This window comes from Eumetopias jubatus, unplaced genomic scaffold (assembly GCF_037043125.1).
Source record: "Eumetopias jubatus isolate StellerSeaLion01/CBP00866 unplaced genomic scaffold, mEumJub1_p1.0 scaffold_7, whole genome shotgun sequence".
In the NCBI taxonomy this organism is placed as follows: Eukaryota; Metazoa; Chordata; class Mammalia; order Carnivora; family Otariidae; genus Eumetopias; species Eumetopias jubatus.
Genome location: NW_028274813.1, coordinates 1,881,435 through 1,901,597, shown reverse-complemented (window position 1 = coordinate 1,901,597; position 20,163 = coordinate 1,881,435). Strand labels below are relative to the sequence as shown.

The 20,163-nt window shown below is 65.2% G+C and overlaps 1 protein-coding gene across 3 annotated transcripts in view; it reads left to right on the top strand.

Moving 5' to 3' along the window:
• Positions 1–427: 427 nt before the first annotated feature.
• Positions 428–20,163, top strand: part of KIF26A (kinesin family member 26A) — a 42,300-nt gene continuing 22,564 nt past the window's right edge. For 2 of the 3 annotated variants that reach the window (XM_028113379.2, XM_088024991.1), the window contains exons 1-3: positions 2,784–2,825; positions 3,179–3,424; positions 15,614–16,066. In XM_028113379.2, the coding sequence (XP_027969180.1) occupies positions 2,784–2,825; positions 3,179–3,424; positions 15,614–16,066 (741 nt within the window). Of the gene's footprint in view, positions 566–2,783; positions 2,826–3,178; positions 3,425–15,613; positions 16,067–20,163 lie in introns of those variants that run through there. The other variant, XM_088024990.1, reaches the window with a different exon arrangement.

The following is a 20,163-nucleotide window of genomic DNA, read 5'->3' as shown; positions in this document are numbered from 1 at the left end:
CCAGGGCATCTGGCAGGGACCCACGAGGCAGGGAGCGAGGACCCAGGTCGGGTCCTGGTCGCCCCCATCAGCCTCCCCACAGCAAGCGGGCCTTCGGTTCCCTGCGCCCCTTCTCCTCGGGTCCGCACGGCCGGGTGTCTGGCCCGTCGGCCAGGCGGAGGGGGCGCTGTCGGCGCGGGCGGGCGGGGCCGGAGCGCGGGGGCGCGCGGCGCGGCGCGAGCGCAGGGGCCGCGGGCGCGGACCGCGGAGGACTGGGGGCCTGGCGAGCAGCCCTGCGCGGTGCGGGGCGCGGCGGCGGCGGCGGCGGCGGCGGGTGCGCGGGCAGTGAGCGCGCGAGCGGCGGCGGCGGCGGCGGCGGCGGCGGCGGCGGCGGCGGGAGGAGCTCCTGGCCGCTCCCCGCGCTCGGCTCTCAGCGCTCGGCTCCTCCATGGCGCTGCCGGGGCCTCCAGAGCCGCCCCGCGGCGCGCCCCGCAAGGCGCCCAGCCTGCTGGAGATGGGGGCGCTCTGTCTGGACTCGGAGATCATTCTGGGCTTCACCAGCCACCTCCTGCGGCGGCGAGCCAAGGTGAGGGCCGGGCGGCGGGACCCGCGGGCGGCAGAGGCGCTGTCCCGAGACTTTGCGGCGCGGCTCCCGCGGCGGAGGGAAGGAGGCAGCAGGTCCCGAGCAGCGCAGCCCGGGCCAGGGACCTGCTGCCGCACTTCCCGCATTAGTGCTGTCTCCATGTCGCTCTCCCCCCGAGGCCGTGTCCGGAGCCGAGGCAGTCAGCGGGCGCGGAGAGGGCAGCGCGGGGACTCTGGGTCCCACGGTGCGCCTTGCTGGGGGTCGGGCGTCTCGCGGCAGATCCGGAGTCCCCGAGGTGACTCCAGGTCCTGCGTGCACCTGCAGGTTCTGCCGGGCTGTGTGCGGCCCTTCTCCGGGAACCCGGGTGTGGGGTGTGCGTGTGTGTGCGGTGCCGACCGCATTGAAGTTGCGGGCGTGGCCGGACCCGGGCGTCGGACCCGGGCGCTCGGCAACGGTGGGTTTCTGCGGGAGACTGTGGGGAGTGTGTGCGTGGCACAGAGCCGCACTTCTCGGGCCCGGGTGTGTGTGTGCGTGTCCCAGACTAGTTGAGAGTCGGGGAACGGTGCGATTTGCAGGCGATGCGGCGCGGGGACTGCCCCGCAATACCCAGATCCGGATGGGGCCTGACGCCTGTTTTCCTTCGGGCGGCTGAGATGAGATAGGAGGGGGCAAGAGCTACCGGCCCCCCGCTCGGGTGGAAAGGGGCCGGAGGCTGTGGGATTGCGGAGAGAGAGTGGGGAGCCCCTGCCCACTTTATTCCCCACGACCTCCACCACGTGGCAAATTAGAAAGGACTCGCAAAGCCGGGCGGGGAGGTGTTACGATCCACTGTTCATTTTGGGGGAGTGCGTGCGTGGGCAGGGAGGACCTTCCACGTAAAAGGGTGGTGGGCAAAACGTAATGAAGAACGTGTCGCTTTGAGGGGGCGCAGGCGAGGCGAGGAGCAGTCCAAATCTGTGTGAGGGTTTGTGTGAGAGGGGAGTCGCGGGCCGGGGTCTCTGACTGGACCACGGCCCGCCAGCCGGCCCCTTCTCTGGCGAGGCTTTTCCTGGCACCCGGGACGCGTCTTCTTGCCCGGGGCTCGTGGCGCCAGGTCTCTCCCGTCTCGCGGCGGAGAGCGCGCGGCAGCCAGCAGGGGGCGCTCGCGCCACGGGAAGCCCGCGGCCTCGCCCTCCGAACCCGACCCGGGATTTCGGGCTGACGGGGAGCCTGGACCCGGAGCGACCCGCTCCTCAGGTAGCGGCGACTCTTAGGGCCGGGCTGGAGCGGGAGCAACCGGTCGCCGAGATGGGGGGCGACCTCTCAGCCGGAGACAAACAGGCAATTAATTCCGGAGCCAAGTTCCCATCTGCCAGACCGGCTGACAACAGGTCCCGTGCACGTCCCCGGGGCCAGCCGCGCCACCTCCTCCCGCTTCCCGGGCGCACAGCGCGCACACCCACTTTCCTGCACACGCGAGGCTGCAAACACACCCGTGCCGCTTGCAGACTCGCCAAGAAACACATACTCTGGCGCAGGCACTGCACGTTCCGAGGCGCGCACCGCGGCGACACTCACCTACGTGCGATTGTTAGACCCAAAGGGTGGCCAGCGACCCACGGAGTGCGCCGGATTTGCAGGAAAAAGCGAGGGGGAGTCTGGGTCGGCGTTCAGCCCCTTCCTCGTCCCGCCTAGCTGTGTGACCTTGGGCAAGACCTTCCCCTTTGCCGCCTCAGTTTCCTCGCCTGTAAAGTGAGGAGTGGGTCGGTGCCTCCCAGGAGACGCGCGGACCCCACTGTCCCGGGAGAGGAGCAGGAAGGCGCATGCGCGCAAGTGTCCCGGGTATCTCAAGGAGGCCCCTAGCGCCCCTCCCTCGGGCTGGGACTCGCCTAACAGGTTGGGGTCCTTGCAGTGGGAGGGGCCGCGCGTCGAGGAGGGCCCCCTCCCCCACGCGCAGCCGAGCGGAGGGCCTGGGCGGGGTGGGACGGCCTTCCTGGAGCCCGACTCCCCCGGCCCCGCCCCCGGAGTCCCGCCCCCGCCCCGCCCCGCCCCGCCCTCGCCTCTCTCGCACGCCCGCCGCCGCCGCCGCCGCCGCTCGCTCTCCTCCACTCGCCCGCGCAGCCAACTTCGGAGCGGCCGGCCGGACCATGGGGGCTCCCCTGGGCCAGATCACGTAGCTGCGGCGACCCCGGAGAGCCCTCGCGGCCCGAAGCGCCCGCCCGGCCCTTACCGCTCCCAGGCCATGGGCGGCCGCGGGTCTCCGCTCTGCACGGCACCACCCGCGGTACGCGCGGCCGGGCCCCGAGAGGGAGGCGGCGGCGGGGCGCGGACGGGCGCCCCGAGACAGAGTCCCGGACACCGAGGATGCTCGCGGGGTGCGCTGCGCCCCCTGGGGGCCGCGCCTGGAGCGGAGCGCGGGGGGCGCCGGGCCTCCTGCTGGGAGGGACCCCGATCCCGACCTCGCCGGCTGGAAGGAGAGGGTGGGCGGCAGGTTCGCGCCCCGCGCTCCTAACTTTGCCGAGTGCCTCACTCTGCGGCCGGGACGCGCTGAGTTCTGGAGTCACTGGTGCTAGGTCCCCGGGTGGCACTGCTCAGGGGCCCAGGCTCACGTCCCCTTCTGCCCCCCCCCCCCCGCAGGTGGCCGAGGGCGGCCCAGCCCGCGAGCCGCTGCAGCTGCTGGAGGTGTCCCCTCGCAAGAGGCTGCCCAACGGGCCCGAGCAGGACCCATGCGGCAGCCGCCCAGCGCCCGAGGGCGCCGGTGCGGGCGCGGAGCAGGGCCACTCGGCGGGCGGAGGCGGCTGGTGCCGCCACTGCCACACGAAGCTCGCCGAGCTCAAGCGACAGGCGTGGAAGCTGGTCAGCGGGCCCGGGACACCCCTCCGGGTAAGTGAACCTCCCTCGGGCCGGCTTCTTCCGTGCTGCCGTCTGGGAGACCTTGGGTCCCGGAGGGAGGCGAGGTTCTACCGAGCGTTTTTTGGCTAGTTCCTTCTCCTCTCTGGGCTTGGGTTACCCCTTCTGTAACCTGGTGTGTGTGAGTTGGAGCAGCTCGTCCTAAGAGGCTCCGCGGTGGGATCAGAGGGGGGTTGGGCAGGCGTTTCTCCACGGAGCCACAGATGTCCCACAGCTGGAACCACAGTCTGTGTTTGGGAGGGGGAAGGGAGAGAGGGAGATGGCACGGACTCCACCCAGGGCGGGACAGCTCCCGCCCTGCCAGCAGCAAGAGGTTACTTGGTGCGTTGTTGCCCTTGGGGCACCTGGGCCCCCAGCCAGGTGTCTGGAAATTGCACACCTGGGGCAGGAGGGCTTGGAGGACCAGAGGGTGGGCCTGCCGCTGCGAGGGGGGGCCTGCCTTCCCCCTTTCCCTGGGTCATGAATAAGAATTGTGTGTGGGACACAGCCTGGGGCTTTGCCACCTTAGGCAGTGGCCACCCATTTGGGAATGGAGCGGCTGGGCCCCAGCAGCCTAGGTGTTTGCCCGCCGAGGGGGCTCTGCCAGATTCTTCAGCCAATGGGCTTGCCCTGGTCTTGGAAGGAGCTGGGACCATTGTTCAAGGAACAATGAGCCCTGGAAGTTTGCAAAGCCTGGGAAGGTGGGGGTCTCCAGAGGAAGCCCTTCCCGCCAGACCTTCAGTCTTTTTGAAAGCTTTCTTGGGAAGTCCGCATAATGCCCATTGAATCTAAATATAGTTCTCTAAGGAGGCTTAGCAGGCCGGGATGGGGGCAAGAGCCTGGGTTCCAGGGGGTCCCATGGTGTTCCTGTCTGGGGCAGGGCGGGGAAGGGAGGTGAGTCTGGTTTCTGTGGCCAGGAGAGGGGACCTGTGGCCTGCCCTGGGGTGGGTCTGGACCCTCCTGATCTGCTGCTTAGAGTGGGGTGCAGCCTTTCCAGGCTCTGTGCCCCCGGATGGCCTGAATCTGGTTGAAAAGACAGCAGAGGATCTTCAGGGCCTCATGAGAGAGTGGTTTGGGACAGACTTCTCGGGGGCCTGTCAGAGCTACCGGGCCATCTTATTACCCCGTTAGGGGAACCGGGACCGAGAGAGGAGGGGCTTCAGTGACTGAGCTGGGTTTTGCCTGGCGCTGCTGGGCATGTGGCCAGCTGGTTGCCGGTGGGCGTGGGATCCTGGTGGAGAGAAGCCCCTCATGGGGGCGAGGGTGTGGCCCAGTGGTCTCCTCCTGCCCATGCTGACCAGGGAAGCCTCCTGACCACCCCAAGTGTTCACCTCCCACCTGCCCTAGCCTATTCTGAGTTTGGTAGTACCCCTCAGTGCCAGGTGGGGGCTCACCCCCTTTCCTGGCCGTCCCTGGTACCCAACAGCATGCTCACCCCGCAGACCAGGGTCCCGTGCTTTGTTCTTGGTCTGCGGCCCCTCCCCCGATGTGTTTCCTCCTTTGTCAGATGGGTGTAGCCTCTTGGGGCCCTTCTGGGAGTGGGATCCAACCTGTTGGGTGATGTGCCCAAGGGAGGGAAGGCCCCATTACCCATTGTTTTTCCAGTGAGGATGGAAGCAGGTCCTGTGGGGCTTCCGGCCCTCGGGCTGAGCCACCCAAGCCAGGGGACATGGGGGTTTGGGCCTGAGACCCTGGGACCTTGGTAGGTGTCATTGTCTTGGGCAACCCAGGATCGCCCCGGCATCCTGGCTGAATCTCAGCAGCCTCTCCCGCCTGCCCCAGAACTTTCTTCAGGGAGGGCTGTGGAGGTGGCGTCTAGGATGTGTGCATGGACCCACTTCTGCTTTTGGTTAGGGAGGTGGTTGGGGAGACCTTTGTGTGGCTTGCTTTGGGTGAGCCCAGTGCTCCTCTGAGCCCGGCCCATGCCCAGGAACCCTGGGCTCTGTTTTGAGGCCAGCAAGGCACTGGAGCATGGAGCTGGTGTTCTAGGATTTTCCGTAGAGGGCCCTTTCTTGTTTTTCGTCATGCAGAAATGAACTTCATAAGGACAGCACTTCAGATCAGGGGTGGGGGGCTTGCTGGGCTCCCGTGGCTGGGGTAGGGGGTTGGAGCTGGACCCCAGCCTGGCTACTGGAGGCCCTCACCTTAGGGGCCCGTGTTTGATCTCAGGTGGAGAGGGAGGCTTGCGAGGGTGGAGGGGCAGTGGATGTTAGCCAGCCCAAGGTCACCCCATCCTGTGGCCCTGGCGTCCGCCCAGCTGGCTCCTTGCCCACCCTCCTTATTGGCAGACAGCTCTCTGCTCTGGGACCTCGGGCAGGTTTGTTGAGATCTGGGACCATGTTTGTACCCGTTTCACAGGCAGGTAGAGCAGGGCCAGCACTTGCTCAGCCCTTGCTGCTTTGGTGGGATGTGGGCTCGAGGGTCATTCTGTGCCTGGGTCTTGGTGCCCATGGGGGTTGAGTGGGGGCAGTTGGAGCCCTGCCCCAGTCATCAGATGGCCTGCCTGTCCCTTGCTGCTGTGTCCTCTCTTCAATCTGTGCCTGGCTCAGTTTCTCCACTGGGGAAGTGAGGGTGACCGTGGTCCCTACTGAGGGAGGTCATCTATGTGGAGTGGATAGGACCGTGCCCTGATGCCCCCGGGGGCACGGGAGGGAACGTGCTCTGCCTGCCCAGGTGGTAGCCTGGGAGGCTGTCCTACCTGAACCAAGAAGGGCAGTGGGCCTGGGTGTGGGCAAGACACCTCACTGCTCCCGGCCCCCCTCAGTGTGCCCCCTTCGGCTCTCACCAGGTCCCCCAGGCCTTGTGTCCGGTGACCCCTTCAGGACCCTTCCATGGCGTGCAGCCATGACCTCTGGACTGTCCTGCAACCTCCTGTGGCCTTGCCCCCTGTGGGCCCTGCTACAGGCACCTGTCTCCTCCCTGGACCCCCCAGTGTCCCTGGGCCACCCTGCCAATTCCCTGCTCGGAGCTCCCTGTGCCCCTCCCAGGGGGCCCTGCCTCTGAGAAGTCTGCTGGGGTCTCACAACACCTCCCTCGAAGGGAGCAAAGCCAGGCCTCCTCTTCCGCCACACTGAGTGCCCCCCAGCTTAGCACTGGCCCCTCTATCCTCATTCCCCAAGCCAGAACCCGAGGCCCTGGCCTTACCCGCTCTGTGTCCTCACCCGCCACGGGGAGCTGGTCACCAGGTTCCTGCAGACCCCTTTCAGCGTCCTCTCCAATCTGGTCCCCGGTGCCCGCCCACCCCCAGCTCCCACCCTCAGGGCACCCAGAGGGGACTTGCTGAACCTTGGACCCGTTCGGAGGGCTCTTTGGCCGGAGTCCGGTTCTCTTGTTCTGTCCTGGCCCTGTCCGACTGGAAGGCGCGCCCCTGCACATGGGGTCACCTCTGCCTGAAGTCGCCATCCCCCCCCGCCGTCACAAGTGCTCCTTTTGCAGACCCCCAGCCCTTGTCCTGCCCGTGCTTAGTGCTCGTTGGCAGACCCCCCAGCCCCGGTCGCCAGCGTCCCCGGCACCAGTGCTTGCACGGTTGACCGTGGCGGGAACACTCAGACACGCTGACTGGCTTCACTCCGAGTTCACGGCTCTGGCTTATCCTCCACGGTCATTGAGCCTCCCTCCCGTCCTGTAAGCTTCCCCTCCCCCCGTCTCTGGGAGGCCACCGCGGCTGCGGACAATGACACCTGACCCAGTTCTTTCTCAGCCCCTTCCACACCCCTTGGCCACTGTGTGGTTTCCGTGCCCTCTGTGCTGCCCCGAGGCCAGGAGCTCTGTCAGGGCAGGCGTGGGGTCCAGGTAGCCCAGAGAAGTTTGTTGAGTGACTAAATGACCAGGCTTTTCCTCCCACACCCCTCCGTGTTCGCCCCCACGACTGCTGGGCTGGATTCCTGCTCTCCTGTCCCCCACCCTGGGGGACAGCCCCCGTGCAGGATGGCGATCTTTACCCTCCTTGAGGCAGTGGGGGCCCGGATCCTGCTTGGGGAACCCACTCCAGCCGCTAGTCAGATGCGTCATGCAGAGGTGGTGCCTCCTCCAGAGACCTCGTGGCATGCGCCGTGTCATTACTGGTGCTGAACTGATTAGCACCTCTGATGAGGGAAAGAGATCAATTCTCATTTAGCTCTTGCAGATCTCTTGCTCACCCTGGCAGGGGGTCTCATCGTCTTAGCCCCCTGCGAGCTCCAGGACCACTGCTGATGGTCCCTGACCGCTGATGTAGTCCCCAGGCATTCGCTCACACACTGCACCACTCTGGACAGCGAGTCTGAAGGCTTCCGGGGAGGGGCGCGGGCTCCCGTCCAGTGCACGCCTTGGGGTCACCTAACTAGGCTCCTAAGGCTGGCGTCCTGAGACCCTCCTGCTTCTCTCTGGGGTCTGGTTCTGGAGGAAGGGGGTGGCGGTTCTGCCAGCTCAGCATTCACTTGTCCCACTCCCCCTGCCGGGAAGCCATCCAGGCCCCCTGCATGCTCCATGTGTCCATGGCCCCCACTCTGACTGCACTGACATGCGGTAGTGGGGTCCCGGGTCTGCTGTCCCAACTGGCCTGTGGTCTTGGAAGGGCAGGGGCTGAGCCCGGCTGGTGTGGGACATTTGCTGCCTGCAGTCAGAGTCCCCAGACCCCCGTTCCCTGCACTGTTTGGAGCCTGGTCTGAACTCTTCCGGGTTCTGGCCACCCCCCCGCCCCGCCCCGTGCCAGGGCCACAGTGTCTGCCTTGGGGCTCCACAGGCTGGGGAACTCAGCATCAGCAGTGTTCCCCAGCTGAGCCAGGTGCTGGCGGGCTCTGGAGGCAGCCAGGGAGGTGTGAGAGGGGCGGGAGCTCCCTGGGGCTGGTGGCTGGGCAGTGTCCCAGCTGGCAGAGGCCCGGATGACTCAGCTGCGAAGGGTTCAGTCTGTGGGGCTCAGAGGCTCCCAGGCCACTCGGGGGAACCGAGCCTGGGCAGGGTGAGGGAGGAGGCCGGGTTAGGCCGAGCCTTGCCATCTGGCCTCTGTGAGACCTCAGCTGGCCCCTCCCCACCTGGGCTGGCTCCCTCCTCCCTAGATAGACAGTGGTCTAGCCAGTGTCCCCTGGTGTCCTTTGGTCCAGTAACGGAATGATGGGCTCCTTGCGTCCATCTTAACCCCTGCTGGTCCAGGGCCTCAGGGAGTGAGGGTGGGCAGTAGGGGGTGCGGCTTGCGAGCCACGGCCCTCTGAGCACCAGCCGCAAGCAGAGATGAAGCTTCGGGAGCTGGCTGGGGTGTGGGCCCCGCAGTCCCAGCCCTCATGCCTCATGGGAGGGAGTTTGCTTGAGGGGGTCTGGCTGCACTCTGGGGCGGGGCTGAGTCAGGCATGTGCGTGGTGGTGATGGAACTCGCTGCCTCTTTGCGGAGAGGAGCAGGGTCAGGGAGGGCTGAGTCCCCTTGCTCCTCCTGGGTTAAAAGGGGGGCATTTTCCCTTTTGGTGTCACATTTTATGGCTGGGGGACTCCCACGGGGCTGTGTGCAGGGTTCCTGGCACTCCATGGTAGGGGCTCCCTGGCCTCATCTGGTCTCCGTCCCCCTGGCGGCATCCCAGGCTTCGGCTCTGAGTGCTGGGCTGGGCTGGGGGTGGGTGGGCTCAGCCAGGCGCCTGGGGCCGACAGATTTATGGTACTGTGTGGCCCAGGGCCAGTGGCTCTGCGTTCACCTCTGACCCCGTGTGATGGATGCTGGCCCGTGCCGCTGCCTGTTTCCGGGTGGAAGCTGCCAGTCGCTGGCCCTGCCCCGTGCCCTGCTTGGGGCAGGGCTGCAGGGTCGGCCCGTCCCTAAAATCCCCATACCCCCTTCATAGTCACGGCGCAAGGCCACAGCCCAGCCCCACAGACTTGGCCTGTCTAAAACCCAAGGGATTGTCTGGAAGTCATTTCGGCATATGGCTTGCTTGGTCGTTGCCAGTAATGTGGCTGCAGGCCCTCCTGATCTCGTCCCGGGGTCCCCTCGCCTTGGCCCTGTCCCTTCTCGAACCCTCCGCACTTTGAGCCCCAGCCTTGCTGCCCAAGCTTGCTGATCCAAGTGTCTTAGGCTCAGGCTCAGGGTAGCGGGAGGAGTAATGTGGTTCCTAGTGGGGTGGGCGTGTGTGGAGATGGGTCTGTGGCCCCCCGTGCTCTGGCTCTTCTCCAGCCCGTGCAGTGGGCCAGTGGGAGGCCTAGGGGTGCCTGGCAGTGGTGTGTCTGGGTACCGGATCCGGGATGATGTTGGGACCCGTCCTGCCTCATGTCTGTCTTCTCTGCTGGGTAAGTGGCAAGGAGGGCCGGCTGGTTTGTGCTGTGGGACGGGCTGCCCCTGTGGGGAGTGGGACCCCTCCTCTCTTGGGACGCCCCTGAGGCCTGGTGAGGAGAGGAGCCTCAGGGTGGACACCCGGGGTACCTGGCCTGTGGGGCTGTGCTTTGGACAGGGGAGCAGGGAGCTGGGCAGACGGGAGGGCTGATACCAGCAACCCGTCAGCAGGCCTCCGAGCAAAACATGCCGAAGCTACCACCCTACGTGGTGAGGGAGGGAAGAGCGGGCGCAGGGCTGTGAGTGACCTGCCTAAGGCCACTCACCATGGCTGCTTTCCCTCCAGTGTTTGTGCGCATAACTGAAGTGCTGTGGGCCTGGGAGGGAGGGCTCTGCAGAGGGGCGTCTAGGAGGGCCTCCTAGAGGAGGCGGCATTTGCTCTCGGTTAGAATTAGACCCACAGAGATGAGGTGAGGGTCCCCGGGGGGAGGGAACATTGAGAGCTCCAAGATGGGGGTGGCTGGAGCCTGGAGCCTGTCCTGGGGGGCGCCAGGTAGAGCACGGAGGGGGAACCAGGATGGGGTCAAGGGTCAGGAGGTGTGGTGGAGGGGAGTCACACTCCAGCCCTGGAGCAGAGGTTGGGGCCTGGTGTGTCCTGGGAGGTCCTGTGATTCAACAGCTGCAGCCAGGGCCTCTCCAGGCACCTCACTGGAGGCACCTGTTGGTTGGGTGTACATCTGGGCTGAGGCCAGCAGGAGAAGGTGGGTTACTGGGCCCAGCTGAGGGGCGGGGGCTCCATTCCACGTCTGTACCGGCCCTGGGCTCGCGGGGCCACCCACCCAGGTCGGTGTCCGGCCTCCCTGGGGTTCCGAGCCCTCCTGAGGGGCACCGGGGAGCCCTGGCCATGCAGGGTACTGCGTGGGCCTCACCCTGGTGGTGAGAATCTGCCGTGCCCCTTGCTCAGATGAGGGAGAGGTGGTCCCTGGGGGCTGCAGCCACACCCACGGAGTCAGCCCGAAAGCCCCGTCTGGGCGAGCTCCGGGCTCCCCTGAAGTGTGTGGAGTGCCTCCGCCCGGGATGCCAGCCTCTCTGCCCCCTGCCCCCGCCGAGGCCATCCCGCTGGACTGGTCTCCAGCCGCCAGGATCCCCACCGCCCTGCGTGGCAGCGTGGCGTCGGGTGGAGGACAGGGGAGGCCATTGAAGGGAGGGGGTCTCAATGAACTAGTGTGTGCCCTGAGCTGCCCAGCTGGCTGGTGCCTGGCACGGGGCCTTGGGGACAGGAGCCAGTCTGTGCTGGGTGGGCCGGGCTGCAGCCCCCGCTCTCCCCACCCCGGCCTCTGAGAGAAGAGGGGAGTCAGTGTTGGCTCTGGGGCCTTCAGAACTGCAGACCGGTGGGCCCGGAGTGGCCTCCAGGGTTCTGGCTGGCAGATGGGGGAGGGTCTGGTTCGGAGGTCCCTAGGGGACCTGGGTGGGCAGGGCCTCTGGCTGACAGTTGGGCCTGAGGTGAGGTGCCTGGCTGGTGGGAGGGGCTGGGGTGGCCCAGGTGTGGCTGGCTGGCCGACTGAACCCCCGCCACCCCCCCTCCGGGTTCACCAGGCTGCACGCGACATTGGAATGTCCTCGCCAACAGAGCCGCGAGAGAGCAGCGCCTGGCCCAGCAGCTGGGGTCCCTTCCTGGACCTGCTGTCAGCTCCGGAAGCGGTGGCCGCACAGGGTCACGGTCCTGGGCGCTTTGTTTGTGGAGGGAAGGGAGGAGGAGGTAGAGGGGTTATGGCCAGGGAGGACCCCGCGCTCCATGTGGACAGTGTGGCGGGCCGGGGAGGGGCACCCCCAGGCCTCAGGGCGCTCTTCCAGGCATGGCTTCTGGGTCTGTTTGTCCTCCTAGAGGCCCTGCCAGTGAACCTCTTTCTAAAGACAGGGTGACGGGCTCAGGGAGGGTCATCTCGCAGCTCTGGGGTCTGGGAGTTTCTCCCAACTGGGGAGCAGAGCCCCTTCCTTCCTCCCGTGTTGGCCTCAGCTTGAGGATCTGGTCAGCTCCCGTCCCGCCCTGTGGGTGGGCTCGGCTGGCCCTGGGCTGGGAGAAGCCTCTCCCGGCAGGACGATGGGGCAGTTCGGCCCTGAGAAGTCAATCTGGGCCTCCGATGCAGGAGAAAATGGAAGGATTACTTAAAGCAACTTGGAGACCCCAGAAAGGAGATGAAAAATGGCAAGTCATTATTTTTAAGTGGGGAGAGGCTCCCTAAAACCCCAGTGGCATGATGGGTAGGTGGTATGCAGTGCTAAATTGAATCAAATTAAGAAAAATGTTTTCCAAATGCAAGTAAAATATCTGTTTAATTAGACTGTAGAGAGGAAATGAAAAGTAATATTTTGCAGTGGGGTAATCACTGTCTTTCTGAAGGTGCTGGGCTCCAGAGAGGGGGTGGGTGATAAGTAGCCTGGCGGCTGGGGGCTTTTGGGGGTCAACATTCCAGAAATTGGGTCAACGACCCCTCTGGGGCTTGGGTCTGTGGACCCTGGGAGCTGCCCGGAGGCTCCCGTGGCTGGGAGAGGAGAAGGGCCGGCTGCCCCTCGCAGCCTTCCCAGCCTCCATGTACAGCAGTCTTGGGGCTGTTGGCTTGTGATGTGAAGGCTGAAGGCCACCGTGCTCCTGGAGGGGAGAGGGGGGTGGGGCTGCAGGGGCTGCCCAGCTTTTGTCTCTGTGAAAGCCTCCCAGGGGTCACAGGTGTGGTGGAAGGTGCCAGCCCCCCTCCTTGGAGTCCTGAACACTGGGCCAGGGTGCTGGGGGCGGTGGAGCTTGCTGTTTGCCAAGCTGGTCCAGCAGACTGGGGAGGCCTGGGGTCCCTCCAGTGTGGGGCGTGTGGTTCCAGGTGAGGAGCGTGCAGTGAGTGTCCCGTGCTGCTCAGTGGGCTTGCTTTGGCCTGAGCAGCAAGCGTGCCCCGCCCTGCCCTGCTCCGTGCTGGCCCAGCCTAGTGCTTGCCTGGCCTGACAGAGGGGCTCAGCCCCACGGGGTCTCCGTGTGGTCACCCAGGGCAGGTCCTTCTGTCTCGTGTGTGTGACACGAGGCAGAGGTTGCAGAGATGCCCCGTGTCCCTGCCGTGCCAAAAGCCCTCTGAGCCCCCTGCAGTGATGGGGAGGCCCCCTTGGCTGCCAGTGCTGGGAAGGGGTGGGGGGCACTGGGGTGGGCTTTGGCCCTGGGATGGGCCCAGGTGTGTCTGGGCTGGGCCTCCTGGGAGCTCATAACGCAGGAATTGGGTTTGGTGTGCTCCCCCCCCCCGCCCCGCCCCGCCCCAAGCCCTTCACCGGAGCAGACCTCCGTGGTTCCCTCCTGGGGCTTTGATGCCCAGAGCCTGAGGCCTTGGTGGGGCTGGGGCCTCCCTGACAGCTGCCATCTGGATTCCTGATGACACAGCTGGGAGGGGGGTTTGCTCTGGCTTCCTGTCGCCTTGCCTGCAGCCCCCCTGCGCCCGGCCAGTGTGGTGGTGGGGTCTGGTGCAGGCTCAGGTCAGTGAGCACCCCCACCCCCTGCTCTGCCTTTCCTTCCTGCCTCCTCTGTGCCAGCCATGCAGGGGGTGCCCCGGGGCTCCCCCAGAGGCCCGAGCTCCCCAGGCCAGGCCGAGGCACTGGAACAATGGGTAGCTGGGCCTGGGGGGGCCGGGGGGGCTGGGTGGGGCCGGGCGCCCTTTCAAGTCGGCTAATGGCATCAGCAGGCCGCACTTCCTTCCTCTCGCAAGGTCCACCATTAGCAGCCTCCTGCTGAGTGGAAAAAACGGAGTAATCCGAGCCGGGCCCTGGAAAACAGGTCAGGAGTGACAAGTGACCGGGCTGGGCCCTGTGTGAGCCTGGCCTGTGGCTGGGGGACCGGCGTCGGGGTTCCATCTGTGGCCCTGCCTGCCAGCCCTGGTGGGCGCTCCTGTAGAGTTTCCATGGGTCTCCCCCTACCCTGCGCCCAGCCTCCTGCTGGGGTGTCCACTAATCGGGACCAGACATTCTGGCGCTTCAGACGCTCTGGAGCCCACCAGCCCTCGCCCGAGAAAACCCAGGCCCTCCGGAGGGGCCTGCAAGTCGGGCAGCTGGTGTGCCTGGCCTGGCCAGAGGCCACCCTTTCATGGGCGCTGACCTACCTGGGGTATGTGGGGACGGCAGTGGTCTGTGGCTGAGGCCGAGCGGGGCTTCCGTGGAGCACGGATGGGGGAGCAGAGCCGGCATCCCCTCCCAGCGAGGCCACCCTGCCACAGCTGGTCCCGAGCATCTGTGTGCAGGCTCGGGCTGGCCAAGGTCAGGCTCGGGGAGCCTGGCTGGAGTGAATGAGATGCACCTGGTGGGATGGTGGCCTCAGCTTCCTCTTCTGAGTGATGGGTGTATCAGGGGAGGCCATAGTCCTTTTGGGGCCAGCAGGGCAGCTGGACTGGAGTCAGGTCTTGCTGTGTGGACAGTAGGGAATGGCCTGGGGCCAGGAAGGGAAAAGGCTCCAGCTCGGGGAGTTGGAGCAGGTCTCTGCTGGCGTGGGGGGGGGGGGCAGCTGGAGGCCCAGCCGAGCTGCCCAGCTGGCCCCGGTGAAGACATGGGCCTGCATATGGGGTTGGTTCTGTGGAGAGCCCTGGGAAAGTCCTGGGCGGTCATGGCCACAGCTGGGCTGGGCCAGTGCTTGGTTGAGGGGTTGCCCTGGCCAGGCACCTGTGGCTGGGCCTTGCCTCTCAGGGGAGGGGAGGATGCGGAGGGTCTAGCCCTGGCTTAGACCCTGACTGGTCCCCACAGGGCTGCCCCAGGGAGGCACCAAGGCAGAGCCCGGTGGGGCGGTCGAGGGACAGGGTGTGGGCCCAGGGAATAGGAGTCTTGATAACGTCTTTGCAGTAAGGTTCCCTCTGAGGATTGCCTCTCTCCTCCTCCTTCTTCCAGACGTGTCACCTCTTCCAGGAAGCCCTCCCTGACCTCCAGGCCCTGGGCTGAGCTGGCTTTTGTCCTTAGCCCTTTCTGGGCACCAGGCTCACAGTTAGGGAGATCCATGTGTCCCCCTCATGCAGCGCACAGCTTGGCAGCCACCAAGCCCCACAGACGCTGGGAACTAAGCCCGTGCGGGCGGTCGAGTGGGGTGGGCATCTGGCACTTGTGTGTCCGTCCTGAGGCGAACCTGGGCCTGCCCGGCTCACCCTTCCCAGTGTCACTGTGCGGCCTGATGTCCGCGGGCACGGGTGAGCGCGGGGCCGCAGTTCATTTTTTTTTTTTTTAAAGATTTTATTTATTTATTTGAGAGAGAGAATGAGAGGAGGGAGGGTCAGAGGGAGAAGCAGACTCCCGGCTGAGCAGGGAGCCCGATGCGGGACTCGATCCCGGGACTCCAGGATCATGACCTGAGCCGAAGGCAGTCGCCCAACCAACTGAGCCACCCAGGCGCCCATGGGCCGCAGTTCACTGTCCCGCAGATCCTGGCTTCCCAAAGCAGGGTGAGGGTGTCCAGCCCTCCCGCCCCACCTCCAGTGGGGTCGAGCTGGGGGTCCCCTCATGGCTCTGGACTGATGTTGCTTTTGCCGGGGGCCCCGGGGGTGCTGACTGCATGCAGCCAGGCCGTGGAAGGGCCCTGGGCCGGGCTGGGAGAGGGGGTCTGGCCCTGCTTCTGCGAGCCTCCCGGCGGCTTCTCAACCACCTGGCCTGGGCTGCTTGCGGCCGGTTGTTGGCGGGGCGTGCCGATGCCTCGTTCGCCGCGAGTGAGCTCGGTAATGAGGACGGGAGGAGGCAGGTAGTTGTCGGGGGCGCCCTGGGCCTCACTATTAAGCTCCGATAATTATTTTCCTGCCGGGCTCATGCTGACAAAACTGTTTGGGGCTTATTAATCAGTTATGGATGATGCGGCGGCCACAACATGAGCTGGGCTGGCGCTGCGGGGGGTGAGGCACGAGGGGCTGGGTCCTGGTGCCCTGGCACTGACCACCTTTGTCCCTTGCCCCCCCACCCAGGACCCTTGCCTCTCTGCTCTACTTCTCGACCAGCTGCCGGCCGCTGGGGCCCCACCTGCCTGCCGCCCCGAGGCCGAGCCCCGCTGTGACGTCTGCACGACACACCTGAACCAGCTGACGCGGGAGGCCCTGCGGCTGCTACAGGCTCCCGCCAGCCGCGAGGACCCCGACGCCCCTCCCGGAGACCCTGGCCTTGTGCCCCCGAGCCCCGGCGCCGGGAGCAGCCCGCGGGAGGCACCCGTGCCTGCTGGCCCGCCGGGCAGGCAGCCGGGCCGGGTGGGGCCGGACAAGAGGAAGGGGCTGGCCTGGCCGTCTGGGCCCAGTGTGCAGGTGTCGGTGGCACCAGCTGGCCTGGGCGGAGCCCTGAGCACCGTCACCATCCAGGCCCAGCAGTGCCTGGAGGGCATGTGGAGTGTCTCGAGGGTCAACAGCTTCCTGCCGCCATCCTGCCTGGTGAGTCTGCTGGGCGGGGTGGGCTGCTGGCCTCCTGGGACCACCAGGCAGGGCAGTGGGCAGCTGGGTCAGACCTGGGTTCCCTCCTGGGGGTCCCTGTCCACATCTCAGCATGGCCCATGCTGTGCAGGCTCAGTGCCCCCCCCCCCCGCCCCCGTATCAAGGGGCTGTGCACACGGGAGGAGGCCCCGTCAAGTCCACCAGCAGAGTCACGGTGGGCAGGGTCCTCCCGCGTCCCTGGGGGGCATCTGTCACATGGCACCCGCGTGTGTGGTCGGGGAGGGAGTTGGCCACTCCTGCTTCTGAGAGCACGTGTGGTGCTGCGGGCTGACGGGAGGGCTCCCGGGGCAGGATCAGACCCTCCTTCTCAGGGTGAGTGACACATCTCCTTGTGAGGAGGGGTCCCCAGCGGCCCCGCCCCTCCAGGCTCTCCTGCCATGCTAGGCCCCCCCCCCCCCCCCGCCAGGCTGTGGCCCAGCTGACAGAGCTTGGAGTGTAGGGTGAGGCCTGCAGGGGTTGGAGGCGGTCTCTGTCCACTCCCGTGGCCTCTTAGGAGATGCCTCTTTTCAGTTGGCGGCAGAGTGCCCCCCACAAAGGCTCTCCTCCTCAGGTGCACCAGATTGTCGCCCACACCAGGGGGCACAGCCTCCGTGGAACCAGCTCTGGGCACCAGTGGGCACTGTGGGTGCCGTGGACTTGGGCCAGGTGTCCTCTGGCAGAGCGCTGGGCCGGTGTCACCCCTGTAGGTTGGGATGAAGCCAGCCTTGCAGGGCGGAGCTGAGGCCAGCCGCGTTCCCGCTAGCCACAGAGCTTGGCTGCTGGTGGTCTCTCCCAGTGTCTGCTGTGCCCCCAGTTCTCCATCGAGCGGAAAGTATACTAGGATAGGAGTTGGGAGGGGGGGTTGTTGGATTAGGGGTCTCATAGGACACTGGAGGGAGTTGGTTTGGGTTTGGGCAGTACATGAGGTTAACTGTCCTGGGAAGTCCTTTCCCCAGAAAGCACCTGGCTGCTCTGCCCGAGCCTCAGGGGATGCCTTCTCCCAGGGGTCTGTGCCCTCAGATGTGCCCACCTATTTAGTTGAGGACTGAGACTGACAGACAGCCCAGCATAGGGGCTCATCAGGCAAACAAGTAGGAAGGACCTTCTAAGCAGAAGGAACCCTCTGTGTGGAGGCCCTGTGTGAAGCCTGAGGCCTGCCTGGAGGTGTGAAGTGTGAGGCTTCCCTGGAGGTGTGAAACGTAAGGCTTCCCTGGAGGTGTGAAGCATCCAGGCCTCCCTGGAGGTGTGAAGCATGAGGTCTCCCTGGAGATGTGAAGTACGGAGGCCTCGTTGGAGGTGTGAAGCATGAGGTCTCCCTGGAGATATGAAACATCCAGGCCTCCCTGGAGGTGTGAAGCATGAGGCCTCTCTGGAGGTGTGAAGCATGAGGCCTTCCTGGAGGTGTGAAGCATGAGGTCTCCCTGGAGATATGAGCATCCAGGCCTCCCTGGAGGTGTGAAGCATGAGGCCTCCCTGGAGGTGTGAAGCATGAGGCCTCCCTGGAGGTGTGAAGCATGAGGCTTCCCTGGAGGTGTGAAGCACAGAGGCCTTCCTGGAGGTATGAAGCATGAGGCCTCCCTGGAGATATGAGGCATCCAGGCCTCCCTGGAGGTGTGAAGCATGAGGCTTCCCTGGAGGTGTGAAGCATGAGGCCTCCCTGGAGGTGTGAAGCATGAGGTCTCCCTGGAGGTGTGAAGCATGAGGCTTCCCTTGAGGTGTGAAGCACAGAGGCCTTCCAGGAGGTGTGAAGCATGAGGTCTCCCTGGAGGTGTGAAGCATCCAGGCCTCCCTGGAAGTGTGAAGTATGAGGCCTCCTTGGAGGCGTGAAGCATGAGGCTTCCTTGGAGGTGTGAAGCATCCAGGCCTCCCTGGAGGTGTGAAGCTTGAGGTCTCCCTGGAGGTGTGAGACCTTGTCAGGAGATAGGGCTGGGGTTGGGGTAGCAGAGGAGGGGGAAGAGGGGTCAGGGGCCCAGGCCAGGCTGTGTTGGTGTGTGCGGATATGTGGAGAAGTGTCCCCGTTGCCGCCTGCGTCACCCACCCCCATGGAGCTGGGGCAGAGGTCAGTGGATGACTATGAAAGCTAGTTTTGCTTGGTCCGTTCTCCAGTCATTGCAGAGCTGGCTGCACAATCTTCCCCAGTGAGTGTCTCTGAAATAGGGCAGTGGGTAGACCTTCCCTGTGGGCTCTGTGCTCCGTGGGGCCATGGGGGATGGAGGCCCAGGGAGGGTCCTTAGCTGCTGGGGCAAGGTCGCATACAATCCTAAAGCAGGACAGACCCCTGCCCTGTCCCCACCCCTCAGCTCGTTGGCCCCTCTGAGTTCAGTGAGGTCATGCTGATTGGTATTCCTACCTCTGGCATGGTCTTTGAAGAGATCCTGAGCTGGACCCTGTGACCCATTGCTGGGGCTGGTCCTCCAGAGGGCACTTTGTCCTTAGGGCCTCCCTGGCCCTTGGCAGCTTGGGGATGGGGTGCACAGGGGCTCAGGGAAGAACTTGGGGTCTTGTACTAGCTTCCCGTTGGTGTGAAGATGCCCTCTGGGTGTGGTCTTGCTGCTTCTCACTCCTCTATTATTAAATCCTGGGGTGAAACCAAGAAGAGGGAGGCCAGCTCCCACCATGCATGTAGGGGACCTCCTGGCCTGAGAGCTGGGCTTCCCGGGAGGAATGTGCTGGGGGGCAGCACTGAGTTGGGGAGGCAGCTCAGGAGAGCTGGGTGGCTTCCTGGAGAAAGTGGCATTGAGCTGGGCCCAGAGGGATGCGTCAGAGATGGTGGGCCCAGCACCATGGTGTGGTGGGAAGTGTGGGGGCCACCGGCAATAGCAGGGGGCTCCTTAGCTGGGGAGGGAGCTGAATGCATGTCTTGCTGGGGCCTGGAGGGCCGGGCAGAGAGGGCGGTCGGCCTTTGCTCTGAGAGTGCCCAGGAGGTAGAAGATGGACAGGAGCTGACAGTGGGAGCGAGTGGGGTCGGTGCAGCCGGCGTTGGGAGGCTTTATGCCTCTGTGGGCCCCGGGGGGGTATTGCTGGCCTCTTGCCGGGCAGCCCCACCTGCAGCCAGCGCATTGTAAAACGTGGGCATTTAAGGCTCTCTCTCTGTTTTATGTGCACATTGATTGCGTTCGGGGTGGGTGGGAATGGATTTATAATTAGACAACAGTCTTGGAGATCAATGGGGAGATTATTAGAAGCATAAATAGAACTTTAGGATTCAGATGAGGTAATTTCCTCAGAACCAGGGCATCGATTGCTAGAAGTGGCTCTGGAATGTTAAACTATCAGGAGGAAGTGCCTCTGGAGGTCGGGCTGTGAGTCTGCACAACAGGCCCTCCACGGCCCTGGGGCATGACTCTTTTGTGGAGCCCTCTGGCCGGGAGGGCCGGGCTGCTGTCCTCTGTTCTAGTGCATGGAGAGGAGGCAGATTGTGCCAGGGGTGGTCTTTGGAGGACCCCGGGCTCTGAGGGCTGGAACATTCTGGGTGCTGTGGCTGTGAGCCTGCCCCATGGTCCTGCAGGGGGTCAAGTCATGGGCCTGGCCATCTGGGGAGCTAGCCACGGCTGTAATCAAAACTGAAGCCCACCTCCCTCGTCTGGGAGCACCGAGCTCGGCCCTTTCTGGCTCCTTCCACATCCCCAGTGTCCAGTGATGCTTCCTGGTTATGGGGCCCCCCTGGTGGTGGACAGTCTGACGTTGGGTAGAGGCAGCTCTGCCACTGTAGAGGACGGAGGTGCGTGCGGGAGCCAGGCTCTGGCCTGTCGCTGCCCTGGCTGTGGTGATGGCCGTGGGCCCCCCAGCTCCTCTGCCCTGGCCTGCTTCCCTGGGTCAGGCTGTGAACTGCAGCCTGCCCCCCCCCCCCCCCAATGCTGACAGATGTTCACAGGACACCTGCACTCATCTCACAGCCAGAGACCATGAGAGTGCACGGTCGGCTGGGAGGCGCACCGGCTGGGGCAGCTGGGGGGGCTCAATTGTCCATGGTGCTGCTGCCAGGCCAGCAGAGTCTGTGTAAACCTTCCCGTGTCCTGCAGACACGTTCTGCCTGGGGCCCAGGGCTCAGAGTCCAG